Here is a 14,278-nt window from a genome sequence, read left to right on the forward strand (position 1 = left end):
CGGGCTGGGCTGGGCTGGGCTGCCCCACACTCAGCCGCCCCTGGGGGGCCCAGGAGAGTGGGTACCAGGGGGTGGGGGGGGTCCGCTAAGGGTTAACAGCAGCTCCTGTTTCTGGCAGAGGGAGCCTGTCTCTGCAGCCTGGTCACCCAGCCGAGATGGAGCCCCCGGACCAGCCAGTCGGGTATGGCAGAGGGGCCTGGGAGGTGGGGGGCCAGGACTCCTGAGGTCTAGCCCAGGTGGGGGTGGGGGGTAGTGGGTTAAAGCAGGTGGGGCTGGGCGCCCGGACTCCTGGGTTCCATGCTCTGGCCCTTAGTGCTAGGGGCTCCCCGCCCTCCTCACAGCGCTGTCTCCCTTCTCAGCCTGGGGCGTGACCCGGTGTACGATGTCCCAGACCCACACGTCTTCCCCCAGCCCAGGCCAGCCCGGGGGTCTCTGAACAGCGTCAGCCTCCTGGATCGCCTGCTTCTCACCCAGTCTGTCTGGCTGCAGCTGAGCCTCAATTCTGCCACCGCCCTGCACATCCTGCAGCGTGAGCCCCCCGGGGTGAGGGCTCAGGGGGCCTCTGCCCTGCCCGGCTGGATACTGGGGCACATGGGTCCATTGGTCTGATGGGGGTTTTCAGGCAGTGTGGGCCCCTGGGGCTCATCTGGGGAGGGGAATAATACTGGGCTGGATGGGTCCATGGCTCTAATGGGGGAGGGGACCCACACTGGATGGGTCCATGGGGCTGATGGGTGGGGGGAAATCCCACACTGGATGGGTCCATGGGGCTGATGTGGGGAGGAGGAAATCCCACACTGGATGGGTCCATGGGGCTGACTGGGGGAGGGAAATCCCACACTGGATGGGTCCATGGGGCTGATGGGGGGGAAATCCCACACTGGATGGGTCCACAGGGCTGATTGGGAGTGGGGGATCCCACACTGGATGGGTGCATGGGGCTGAGCAGGGAAGGGGGTGGATATTGGGAAGTGTTCCATGTCCCCAGCCCCGGTGTAGCTCCTGCTGACAGGTGCCCCCTTCTTGCCCCAGACATTCCTGGTGCGCCGATCGAACACACACCGACGCCGGGTGCTCTGCTTGCGCCTCCTAGATGACTTGGCCCCGGCCTTCGTCGCTAGCTACTGCCTGCAAGAGAGAGCAGCCGGTAGGGACACATCTGTCTGTGCTGCTCTGTGCCCCCCGGGAGTGCCACGTCTACACGCAGCCCTGCGTCTGGTGCCCTACTGAGCCCCCCAGCTCCCTGCAGCACAGTGCCCCCTAGTGCTGCACTGGGCCAGTAGGCAAGTACTGACTGCCAGGGAGAGCGCCTCCTAGTGCCACAGGTCTGAGGGTCCTTCTCTTTGCAGGCATCTCCCTGGAGGGCTCATCCCAGAGCTTCCCAGACATGCTGCACCTGGTGGCCTCCTACTGCCAGAGCCGGTGAGTGGGAGGATGGGGGGGGCACCCCAAAATCTGAGCTCCACCACAGCTCCAGCTCTCCCTTGCTCCCAGTGGATGGAGATCCTGTAGTGTCCAGGGCAGTGGGGGACAGCAGAGGGGTTATAGGACAGAGGGTGTTGGGGCAGCCCTGGGGGAGAGGGCAAAGGGCAGAAGGGAATTGGGGAGTGCCCCTGGGGGAGGGGGCGGGGCAGAAGGGAATTGGGGAGTGCCCCTGGGGGAGAGGGCAAAGGGCAGAAGGGAATTGGGGAGTGCCCCTGGGGGAGGGGGCGGGGCAGAAGGGAATTGGGGGAGTGCCCGAGGGGGAGGAGGGAGCCCTGGGACTGCTGTCAGAGCCTGATGCACTGTCCCCCTAGGGAGGTTCTCCCGGTCGCCCTGCGCCTGCCCCAGCCCATCCAGCAGGCGGTGTCGCACAAGGAACTGGAGGCCATTTCCCACCTGGGGCTCGGTGAGTGACACCCCCCCAACAGCCCTTCCCCCTGGACCCCTCTCTCAGACCCCCACCCCTCCCCCACATCTCAGTGGCCCCTACACTCCTCTCCCTGATCCTTCCTCTCCCTTCAATCCCCCCTGGTCCCTCCCTGCCCATTCTCTGTGTGCCCCATTTCCACCCCATCCCCACTCCCCTTCCCCCATCACCCTGCACCTCCTCCCTGCACCCACTAGGTAGCCGGGAAATCCCTCCCCTCCATTTCTCCTCTAATTCCCTTCCCCTCCCCTCCCCCTGGCCTGGGGCTAGATTGGAGCCGGTGGCCCCTAGAGGGGAAAGGCTCATATCCCATTTCTGGCCCCCTAAGCCAGCCAGGCCCCCCACCTTGGGCTGGATCAGAGCCAGCGCCCCCTAGAGGGGAAAGGCCCCATGTCCTCTCCTCGGTGCTGACCCCTCTTTTCCTCCCCTATCCCCCAGAGTTTTGGAGCTCTTCTCTCAATGCCAAGGACCCCCTGGAGTCGCCTGAGCCCCAACTCTGTGAGGATGCTGCCCCTGCAGCTGGCCAGCTGGGTGCGATCCCCACGCGGAGCCCAAGGGAGCTGGACTGCGGCCTGGGCAACGGGGCGCTGGGCTTCCTGAACCCCCTGTTCCAGGGCAGGGATGGGGGCTCACGGCGGGACGACTTCAAGCGCAGCATTAAAGTGCGGGTGTCCACCGAGACCTCCAGCCCTCTCTCACCTCCCCCCAAGCCACCGCCCCCCATCCCTGCCAGCCAGACAGGGACGTCCCCCACCCTGCGCCAGGAACCGGGCCAGTACTCACCGCTCAGCACGTCAGGGTATCGGGTTCCCCAGCGGGCTGGGGAGCCTCTTAATCCCGAGCCAGCCGGGAGCAGCCTCCCATCCCTGCAGGAGCTGGACAGTGGGTCCCCCAGTGGCTCAGAGAGCGAGGGGGGTGGGGGTCCACGGGCCCCCTCACCTCCTGCCCAGCGCCGCCCCCGTGCCCCCCTGCGCTGCATGAGCGATGCCGTCTTGGCAGTGCTGGCCCCTGAGAAACAGCTGTCACGGGCCGTGGAGGGGCTGGCGCGGGACCGGAGCACCAGGCTGGGAGCCAGCGTCCAGGATTTTCTGACCCTAGTGAGGGGTGGCGGGGGGGAGTGGCAGTCCAGCCACGAGCTGCTGAGCCCCATCCGGACCTTCCTGACCCACACCAAGGCCCAGCTGCTGCAGAGCCCAGCCCTGGAGCTGCCAAGCCCCACGCTGCTGCCTGACCACAGGCTGGGTGAGTGGGGCTTGGGGGAGGGATCCAGGGTGCCTGGGTTCTATTCCCAGCTCTGGGACGGGTATGGAGTCTACTGGGTTAGAGTTGTGGGGCTGGGAGCTAGGACTCCTGGGTTCTGTCCCCAGCTCTGGGAGGCGAGTGGGGTGTAATGGTTAGAGCAGGGGTGGCTGGGAGCCAGGACTGCTGGGTTCTAAGAGAAGGGTGGGGGTTGGGGCAGGGGAGAGCCAGGACACCTGGGTTCTATTCCCAGCTCAGAGAAGGGAGTGGGGCCTAGTGGGTTAGAGCAGTGGGGCTGGGAGCCGGGACTCCTGGCTCTGTCGCTAGCCCATGTAACCCACTCCTACTCCACAGATGCTGTGCTGGAACGGGCCCTCCATCGTTGTGTGCTGAAGCCCCTCAAACCAGTGCTGGCATCACGGCTGTGCAGGCGACGCATGGCAGATGGGTCCCTGGGCCAGCTCCGGGAGAACCTGCGGCTGGTGCGGGAGCGGGGCCCTGCTGCCTTCCCGGCACGGGCGACGCTGCCTGGCCCCCCTGATACCCAGCGGGCACGGCGCAAACTGCTGCAGCTTCTGCGCGCCTATTCGCCCAGCACCCAGGTGACACTGCTGCTGCAGGCCTGCAAGGGTGTCTACCGAGCCATGGGGGCAGCCCCGGGTACGGATCCCTTCATCCCTTCCCCCCCTCCCCTCCCTCGCCTGCGTGATGCTGCTCCTGCAGGGCTGCAAAGGCGTCTGCAGAGCCATGGGGGGTGGCCCCGCACAGCCTTCCCGACCACCCTAACCTGCATGGCCCCCCTGCCCCCCGTTCTTCCTCACCCAGCACCCAGGCCTAGGAGGGCGTCTCTGCAGCCATAGATCTGTCCCCAAGTACGGACAACCCCCATAACGGCCCCCTATTCCCCAGCACCACCCCCATACCACCCAGCCCGCCCCCCCACCTCCAACCTGCTCATTCCCTACAACCTCCTGATCCTCCCCACATCCCCATACCTGCCCACCCCGTAACTGACCCCTGTGCCCTCCCACACCTAACATAGCCACCCTGGTCTCCCCCTGCCCCTCCCTCCCCAGTCCCCCCATCTGTGCAACCTGCACCCCATGCCTCCTCAGCTTCCAGGATCCCTCCCCCATCCCTGCCCAGCCTGTGCTCTCCATGCTACTCCCCGCTGGGAGCCCCCCTCCCCCAGCTCATGCTCCCAACGCCACCTGCCTCCCCTACTGCCAGGACCCCCCCATCCCCCTTATGTTCCTGCTACATCCCTGCCAGCACCCACTCACATGTCCCCTCTTCCCCCCAGATGGGAGCTATGGGGCGGACGAGTTCTTGCCAGTTCTGAGTTTCATCCTGGCTCAGTGCGACCTGCCCCAGCTGCTCATGGAGGCTGAGTACATGATGGAGCTGATGGAGCCCAGCCAGCTCCTGGGCGAAGGTAAGGAAGACGCCTAGGCCCTCCACTACCCCTTTTCCTTGTCCCGCTAAGCCAGCCAGTCCCCTCACCCTGGGGCCAGATCAGAGATGGCGCCCCCTAGAGGGGAAAATCCCTGAGTCCGTTTACTTCCCTAAATGCTGGGGGGACCCACCTAATCATCTGAACGTGAGCTCCCAGTGCTGAGCTCCCAGTGCGACGCTGTGACCAAAAGGGCTAAAGCGGTCCCGGGGTGTGTAACAGGGGAATCTCGACGAGGAGAAAGGAGGTTCTGTTACCTCCGGGTGTGGCACTGGTGCCCTGCGGCCGGTCCTGGTGCCCACAAAGCAAGAGGGATGCTGATAAAGCTCAGAGCAGAGTCACGAGAATGACGAAAGGCTCAGAGAACAAGCCTCAGAGGGAGAGACCCCAGGAGCTCGATCTGTTTAGTTTAACAGAGAAAAGGTTAAGCGTGATCCCAGTCTAAGTACCTACGTGGGGAACAGAAACGGGAGAGCACACGACTCTTCAGTCTAGCAGCCGAAGGTGGAAGCTGGACAAATTCAGACTAGCAATAAGGTGCACGTTTGTAAGTGAGGGGAATTAACCAGGGGCACAGAGGGCTGGATTCTCCGTCACTGGCAGTGTCTAAAGCAGGGGGGATGTTTTTCTGAGATCTGTGCTAGTTCCTCCAGGAATCAATTCAGGGCAGCCCTGTGCAGAGAGGAGGGCAGCCTAGAGAATTCCCAGGGTCCCTTCTGGCCTGACAATCTACACCCCATCCTCCCCCAGGTGGCTATTACCTGACCACTCTCCAGGCCAGCCTGGCCCTGCTGGAGCATTTCCATGAAGAGGAGCCAAGGGAGCTGCACCCCAATGTACAGAGAACCCTGAGCTGGCAGCGCCTGTGCCCCCCAGGGCGGCCCCCTGGCAGCCCATGCCAGGTATGTGGGGAAGTGCTCTGGGGGAGTCATTGACGGGGACTCCCTGCTACCTACCCGGTCCCTGCCCCTACTCCACCCACGCCCCGCTCCATCCTTACCCCCTTCCTTATCCCTCCCCGCTGCTTGCACAGTCCCCCCATCACCCCTGGTGCCTGCTCAATCCCTATCCCCCCATCACCCCATCTTTGCCCCTCCATCCGCCTCAGTGCCCACTCAGTCCCTGCCCCCCATCCCCATTAGTCCCTGCTGCTCTTAGTCCCACCCCCCACACCCATGCCCACTTAGTCCCTGACTTGCTCTGCCTTCCAGGACCCACAGCCTGAGAAGACCCAGGCCCCCTGCAGTGGGTGCCACTCCACCACACCTGCTCTGGGAGCCCAGGGGACGGCAGAGCAGCTACGGGGGCACCCCACAGACAACAGTCTCCCCCTGCACCCTGAAGGACAGCGCCAGCCCCAGGAGCACCCAGCCCAGCACCACCATCCCGGGGAGATGGGACCCTGGCCAGGACCCCCACACAGGCTGCTCCGCGAAGGGGCTGTCGACCTGGATGAACCCCTCTGACCTGGGATGCCTGGTTCTGTCCCAGATCTAGGAGGGGAGTGGGACCTATAGGTTAGAGCAGTGGGCCTGGGAGTGAGATCTCCTGGATTCTAGTCCAAGCTCTACTGTGACTGGCTTTATGACCACTTCCCTCTTGGTGCCTCAGCTTCCCCCTTCTGTAAAACAAGGCGAATAAGACCTGCAGCAGTGTGGAAGGAATGTCTGTCCCCGGTAGCCCCTCCCTGTTCCGGGGGGGAGGGGTGCTGGGGGAGCCTTTTCCTCACTTTGGGGGTGGGGCAGGGAGTATCTTAGCTTGTGACAATCACTCCTGGCTTGAATAAGAGTCAGTTAAATGCCGAAAGAGAGAGAGAGAGACTCTTTCTCTCGTGACACAGAGGATCAATGTACATACACCAGGGGGATTTGCTGGCCCAAAAACCTCTTCTGCTGATGTTATTTTTATAGGGCCTACTTTATTAAATATTTTTAGGGGGGAAATTCATTTTTATTTTTTATTCTCCCAAAAGCGACACGGCCTGGTTTGTCTGAGGCCTCAAATTTACAATTTGTTCATATATTAAAAGAAAAAGGAGTTCTGTAACAAAATGCTCTTGTATCAATATTATTGTAGGGCCTACTTTATTTGCTATTTGTAAAAAAGATTTACTTTGTTCGAAGAGTGGCATTCTTTGTTTTTAACTCAAGTCTGTGTTTTTTTTTTTCATTTCTGAAACTTCAATATATGTTTTTGATAAATACAACACTCTGGAACACGAAACTCTCCTGTGGATATTATTGTAGGGTCTGCTTTATTGGCTGAACGATGTGCCATCTGTTTGGCTGTCTCTATTTGTAACAAGATAACTTTTGAACGCTGCGTACAATCAATTCCAACATTTCCAGGAACGTTCTAGGCAGCAATGGGCAAGAGCCGTTGGATGTTGGTGAAAATCAGAGAAACCAAAAGGGGGAAATGGGAGGCCCCTGGAACCCCAGCATCCGGTAGCAGAGCCATAGCTTCAAGCCCCACTGCTGATGACAACAATTAACACCTTCCGGCACAACACCGCTGTCATTTCTGCTCTGCCCAGCCTCCAGGTGGAGTTTGAGACATTGAAACCCTATGTGACTGAGCTCCTGGACAGAAAGAGAAGAAATGAAAATGGTGGGAGTGAGACAGACAGTGCCCCTGGCATGGGTGGAAATAGGGGGGCTCTGGTGTGAGGGGAAGGCGGAGCTGACAGACCCCTTGGCGGGGAAGGGAAGAATGGGGGCCCCTGGTACAGGGGAAGGGGGACAGACAGCCCCCTTGGCAGGAGCGGGAGAATGGGGGCCCCTGGTATGGGGGAAGGGGGAGCTGACAGAGCCCATGCGGGGGCGGGAAAGAATGGGGGGCCCTGGTATGGAGGAAGGAGGAGCTGACAGAGCCCACGCGGGGGTGGGGAAGAATGGGGGCCCCTGGTATGGGGGAAGGGGCAGCAGACAGCCCCTGGCAAGGAGGAGCTTGGGGGAAGGGCAGGGAGCCCCTGAACGAGGGGGGGATGGAGGACGGCACCCAGGCAGCTGGGGATGCGGGAAGGAAGGATGCCAGGAGCCCTGGTGGGGGCGATGAGCTCGGCCAACACCCGCTGTGAAGGGGGTGCCCTGGCGGGTTTCACTGTGGTTTTCTCCCAAGGCGCTGCGACTGGCTCTGCCTGTGGCTGGACACTGAGGCTCTGCGCCCAGCTCCCCGGTCTGTGGCGGCCTGCACAATGCCACAGCCTCAGGGAGGGGCCTGGCACCTGGGGGCAGAACCCAGTGGGAGGGAAATCAGGCCCATCCGGCGGGGCAGGCAGAGGCGGGACACTGGTGCCCCCTGCTGCTGCCTTAGCACATCACAGGAGGCAGCTCCCTGCACTGAGTGGGGCACTGGCCCGGAGTACAGCAGAACGCAAGGCTTTTGGGGGAAGTAGGGCTCCGGGGGGGCAGGGGGGTGAGGAGGAGCATGGGGATGGGGGAGGCAGCCAGGACTGGAGAGATGGGTCCCACTGACTGCAGGTAGTTGGCACAGACTGTGGGTCCAGGACCCCCTTGCCTGAGCGCTGCCCCCCCTTTGGAGACAGACAAGTCATGAATCATTGGCTGACTCCTAGCCGAAGGGCCCTGAGTCATCACTCCGCTGTCCTAGAGCCCAGCCCCAGACATGAGTTCAGAGCGGTCCTCTTGGGTATCCCAGTGCTCCCAGGACAGGGTCTCTCATGCTCCCCATGTGCCCCATTACCCCGTCCATGGGGCCCTTCTAATCCACACAGTGCCCTACAGTGGCCCTGTTGGGAACCCTGGGGCCCATCTGGGGGACACCTCCTTAGGTGCTGAGCTCTCTGAGGGCTAGGCCAGGCCCCCAGCCTCCTTCTCCGGATAAGGAACTATTTGGAGTCAGATCCTTTCCCTCTGGGGTGTATCTGAACACTTCTATTGCCGGGCTGAGGAGTCTCTTGTGAGCTACTGCGGGGCCTGGCACAAGATGGAGTTCCTGCCAGAAGGCTGGCTGAAGGCCTCAGCCCCTGCCAAGCCATGCCAGATGGATTCTAGGGTTGCCAGTGTGGACTTGGCTCACGACCAATCGATCCATCCTCTTCGCTCCACAGATGACGGTAAGGTCCTGCTGGGCCACGCGGCCTCTTGCACTTTTGTGACGCCGCCTGCCGAACTGCATCTGCACTGCAGGCTAGCTCAACTGGGGATAGCCCGCAGCCCAGACTGATGGGAGCACTCCCACCAAGGGCTCCTTCCTCTCCCAACTGGGGAAGCACCCAGCTGCAGTGTGGGTAGGAGTGCCCTTCGTCCCAGCCCTTCCAACAGGAACTATATTGCTGAAGGCATCTGTGCTGGGTTGAGGAGCCCACCTGGACCACCAGGTAGTGCAAGGCAAGAAGAAAAGGAGGACTTGTGGCATCTTAGAGACTAACCAATTTATTTGAGCATAAGCTTTCGTGAGCTGAAGAGTTGCTCTGCTGGAACTCAGAGCAGGGCACAATGACCTCCAGACTAGCCATTCCAGTCCGTTCCCGTCACCACAGACAATATGACCGCACTATGAACGAGCAGTGGGAGAGAGCTCCTGTCTTTCCCGTCCCTTTGGTCACAACAGATGTCGATCCACCCACCCCGTTTCTTCCCAGAGTACTAGGACACAGCAAACAGGACAGTGCACTAATTCTCCTATTGGCACCCACGTGGCCGAGGCAATAGTGGTTCCTCGATCTTCTTGGTTTGTCCACTTGTCATCCTATCACATTCCCTCTGCTGCCAGGGCTCCTATCACAGAACAAGAGAAGGGCTCATTCCCCTGAGCTGTCCTCCCTCCACCTGACCACTTGGTTCTTGGCCGGGTGTTGGAGCTAGAAACAATAGGCAGTGTACAAACAGGGACACAAACTCTCTTGCTCAGCAGTAGAAAGGACTGCATAAGAATGGGCCACATTGGGTCAGACCAATGGTCCATCTAGCCCTGTTTCCTGTCTCTGATAGGAGCCAGAGCCAGATGTGTCGATGGGAATGAAAAGAACAGGGCAATTATTAAGTGATCCATCCCCAGTCACCTAGTCCCAGCTTCTGGCAAACAGAAGGTTAGAGATGCCCAGGTGATGGGGCTGTGTCCCTGACCTTCTTGGCTAATAGCCACTGATGGACCTATCCTCCATGAACTTACCTATTTCTTTTTTTATCCGTTTGGCCTTCACAACATCCCCTGCCAATGAGTTTCACAGGCTGATTCCACGAGGAAAGTGGGCAGCTCCAAGTGGAAAGGATCTGTGGCTTGGCGGGATCAGCTCAAGCTTGTACTGGGGCAGTCTCAGATATCTGACAGGCTGGACTCTGTATGACTGCTGAAGAACTCGGGTCTCTGACGCTGCTCTCTCAGGGTGCCCTGGGCAGCGATCAGTGCCCCCCAGCTCCATGTAGACGTTTTGTTGGTATTTTCCCACCATACCAACGTCCCATTTAGAGGAGCATTTCTAAGAGCATTTCTACCTGGAGTAGAACCTGCCCCAGTCTGGGACCTCAGTGCAGTGTGACCAGGTCTGATGAGATCACTCTCTGAACCATGCACTTACCCAGGAAAGCCCCCTGTCCTGCAGCGATAACATCAGCAGAAACAGTGGGGGAACTAGGGGCTCTTACAACTGACCCTCCTTATACAGTTTTGTTCCCAGACAAGAACTCGCTCAGGCTGCACCCTAAGCTCATACCCAGAATTGTGTCTGAATGCCATCTAACTCACGCCATCCACTACCCATGTGTCACAAGAGGGCCTGCCCCTTTAAGGCCCAGGAGGCCTTGGGCTAGTCAGCCCTGTTCAGTTAGCTGCAGCCTGCTGGGTGTGAGACTTAAAAGGAAGGAAGCCCAGCAGAGCAGAGTGGAACACAAGACAGGTACTGGATGTGGTGGGGAAGGTGTCTGGGTGTGGCTGCTTGGGGAGGACCCCAGGAGGGGCTGTGGGGGCAGATGATGGGAAGCATGGCTGGCCTGGAAACTGAGCACAGTAGGTGAGCAGAAGTGTATATGAGTTAGAAGAAAGAGAACAGATCCCTTGGAAAGGAAGGACTGGGCCCAGTTGGGAACTGGGGTAAAGGTGCATGGGGTGGGGGGGTGTTTTGGATGTTGATTCCCAGGACAGGGTGGATGTCTGTTAATGAGTTAGCTGGAGGGCCACATCACTGCAGCGTGTCATCCCTATGGCTGGAGTAGGCTGAAGATTGTTGTGGGGAAACTGAGGCAGAGCGTGCTGCCATGTAGGCCCTTGCTGTGAGGGGCTGTTCTGCGGTGGTGAGTCATGTAATGCTGTGTGGTATCTGAAATGTCATGCTAACGGGTGAGGCCAACTTACACAAGTCATGAGTTTGGAGACCTTTATCCTTTTCCCTCCAGACACAAAACCAGGTGGCCCTCCCTGAGCCGGTCTGTCTCGTTGGCTGGGGGAATGGCAGGTGCTGTGGTCTGAGCTGTATCTGACATGTTTTGAGGCTGCCACACAAAATCCCCCAAGCACGCTTACCGCTCATTTGACAAGGGCTCAAGGTGTCCTTTGTGTGCCACCTGAGGAGCATTTCTGGAGCTGAGCCACCACATGGGGCAATATCCATACCCTTCCCGGGTACTGCAGACTGGGCAGGTGATTCTCCAGTGGGTGGCGGGCAGGGCTCGGCACTCCTGCCAGAACCAGAAGCCTGCTTGGGAGGCCCCTGGAATGTAGCATGCATCGGGACTAGCACTGGAGGAAGACAAGGCAGTTTTCTGCAGTGGCAGGGATTCTTTGCAGTGTGTTGGCCTTGTGTCTGTTCCACATCCTGCCCCCCTTCCCCTCCGCTGTGGAGCCCGCTGTCCGCTCTGGGAGCCCTGGCGGTGAAGGCACTGGTCCACTCCACCTCCTGTGGCCTTGAAACGGGGCATAGGGTAGTTGGGGTGCAGGCATGGACCAGAGGGGCACTCTTGGGGGCCTGTGGCACAGGGGTACCTCTAGTGGAGTACGCCCAGGGCAGCACGTCTCAAAAGCCCACAGCTGCTGTCCAAGGAAGGAACCTCTCTATGGCTTTCCTAAGGTCCTGGGGTTAGGTACACCAGTGTAAGAGCCAGTCAGCCCACACACACACGTGGTCTGGCTGGAGCATTCCTGGTCTCGTTTCAGCACTAGGATACTTCCTGCCCCAGGTGAGGATGCAGCTGTACCAGGATACAGGCTAGCTGTACACAAGGGGAATAAGATAAGTGGGGTTAAAGCACCTTTATCCTGGGATAACAGGGTCCACCTGAGGGGCTGTCCTGGGATAACTGTATCACTACAAAATCAACCTCTGTGTGTGCCCCCACCCCCAACATTGTTCGACTGAGGAAATCCACCTAAAGGAGTCCTGGCGTGGTTTGGTTTCAGAAAGACTTGCTCATAGTCTGTGCCCCTGAGCCAGCCAGCCAGTCCCCTGCCCTGGGGCTGGATTGGAGCTGGTGTCCCCATGAAGGAAAAGGCCCATATCTCATTCCCTGCCCTCCTGAGCCAGCCGGTGGGACCTGGCACCCAAAAGACAGTAATTGAAATGTATGTTCAGTTGATTCAATGATGAAGTCCAGGTGCAGTGCTGCGATCACGCCTGCAGGGGGCAACACCACTCCATCCGTATCCTTAAACTGGGATTGTAACCCAGTTATGAATTTGGAGTGTTGTGGGGGACAGCTCGGGTCTAGGACAGCAAGGGCTGTGGGCTGGGACTGAGGGGCTCTGGCAGAGCTGAGGGGGGGAGCCCAGGGCTGGGACTGAGGGGCTCTGGCAGAGCTGAGGGGGGGAGCCCAGGGCTGGGACTGAGGGGCTCTGGCAGAGCTGGGGGGGGGAGCCCAGGGCTGGGATTGAGGGGCTCTGGCAGAGCTGAGGGGGGAGCCCAGGGCCGGTACAGCAAGAGGCAGTGGGTCAGGATCAGAGCGGGGGAGCCTAGGGCTGGGATACAGAGGGGCTACAAGCCGGGATGGAAGCGCATCGGCAGAGCTGTGTGCATTGGGCCGGGCTGCAGGATCTTTGGCAGGACCGGCTACAGCAGCTGACGCCCCGTGACTGGCCCAGTTCTATCCCTGGGCACTGACCCTTGTCCCCGTCCCACCCACCCTCGTGCTCCGGCCCCAATTCCCTGCCCTTGCGTCAGTCTGTCCATGGGCCAGCAGGGCCGGGAGCAGCTGGGGCTGCTGTGAGCTCATGTGGGGTGTGAGAGAGTGTGGAGCTCTTCCCCACCCCTGATTGCTGCACTCACCCTGCACCGTGAGGCCTTTCCCCTCTGGCACCAGCTTCCAGCTGGCCCAAGCTGGGTGTGAGGGGGGAGGACTGGTTGGCTCAGGGGGGTGAAAAATGGCACAAGGGGCCTTTCCCATCTAGTTCATTTGCCCCATAATAGCTAAATTTGCCAGGTCACAGCCTCGTCCCTAGCAAGGCAGGATCTACCCTCCACAGGGGCACTAGCCACCCTTGTGCCTCCTGGAGGGGGCCCTGCATGGCTAGGGAGTGGGGAGAGTGTGACTGAGGGGTGGGGAGGGCTGTCGGGGGGTTTCTCTAAGCATGTGAGACTAGAGCACGTTAGGTGGAGGGAAGGCTGCTTTTGGGGGTTCCTGCAGAGCGGGGAGGGGGCACATTAGATTGGGGGAGGGACTATGAGTGTTAGGGGGTCTTCTGTGTGGTTAGGGATGTGGGGTTCCTGCAGGTGTGCTGGGGGTTGGGGGACGAGAGCGGCAGGGAGGGGGCAGGTTTCCTGCCAGGGTATGTGGGTTGTGGGGGAAGATGCTCTGTGTATGTTTCTCCCCCACCAGGCTAAGGGGAGGGGTGGGTGTTCTGGTGAGTGGGAGCTGTGTGGGGGAGGAGCTCTGTGTGTGTTTGTGTGTCCCCCACCCCACTGTTGGGCTGTGTGGGGGACGTGCTCTGTGTCTCCCCACCTCACCCCACCCCCCAGCTGTTGGGCTCTGGGTCTGCTCCAGGCTAAGCCAGCACCGCCCAGGCCCAGGAGACGCTGCGTGAACCCCGAGGCCCTGCCCTGCATGGCAGCCCGAGGGGGGGGAATGAGCTCATCCAAGGGGGGCTTGGAACAGCACATGCTCTTTGTTCTATCCTGTCCTAGAGCAGGGGGGCAGCATACAAACGGACCCTGCCGGAGGGGAGGGGGGACTATGGCCCTGAGACACCCCCACTCCACGGAGGGAAATTAATGTCCCTGCTCCCGGCGAGGCTCTCACTCAAAGCAGAGACAGGCCCAGGTGTCATCTGAGCGGACGAACTCAAAGTTAAATTGTGGGAGTGGGGTGGGGACTCAGTACGGGGGGCTCCCCCCTAGTAATCAGCGCTGATTCTCGTGCCTCAATACAGTGCTGGGGGCTGATGCGCTGCAGGGACTGTGGATTGTGTAGGTATCCCTCTTCTGGCTCTGAGATGCAGCTGCCTCTGGGGTGGGGCATAGGGGTTTTTATAGAAGGATCCATCGCCCAGCCCTCAGACATAGCCGCCTCTCGGGTGGGGCATGGGGGCTGTTTATAGAGGGAGCCTGGGGGGACCGGAGTGAGGTCTGACAGGGAGTTGGGGAGGCTGGGGGGGGGTCAGAATTGCCCCCCAGTCCATCCTGCTCTCAGTGCCCCCATTGGGCTCTGAGTTGCTCCCCACACACACCCTCATTCTTCCTTTAGAGGGAAGAGCTGGTATCTTCCCCGTAAGCCCCATCAAAGGACCCC

The 14,278-nt window shown here is 60.2% G+C and overlaps 1 protein-coding gene across 2 annotated transcripts; it reads left to right on the forward strand.

Moving 5' to 3' along the window:
* RIN1 (Ras and Rab interactor 1) lies at positions 1-6,723 on the forward strand (the record flags this gene model as incomplete). Of its 2 annotated transcripts, XM_084635137.1 has the most annotated exons (10): positions 1-181; positions 360-543; positions 1,033-1,147; positions 1,350-1,422; positions 1,797-1,888; positions 2,348-3,151; positions 3,503-3,808; positions 4,452-4,583; positions 5,352-5,503; positions 5,813-6,723. In XM_084635137.1, the coding sequence occupies 10 exons, from the start codon at positions 156-158 to the stop codon at positions 6,065-6,067; spliced, it is 2,139 nt and encodes a 712-aa protein (XP_084491263.1). In that variant the 3' UTR covers positions 6,068-6,723. The 2 variants fall into 2 exon arrangements, with proteins under 2 accessions (XP_084491263.1, XP_084491262.1); XM_084635136.1 differs by lacking the exon at positions 1-181 and having other exon boundaries at positions 298-543.
* Positions 6,724-14,278: the final 7,555 nt, after the last annotated feature.

The sequence above is a fragment of the Lepidochelys olivacea genome, assembly GCF_965140295.1.
Source record: "Lepidochelys olivacea isolate rLepOli2 genome assembly, chromosome: 7".
NCBI lineage: Eukaryota > Metazoa > Chordata > Testudines > Cheloniidae > Lepidochelys > Lepidochelys olivacea.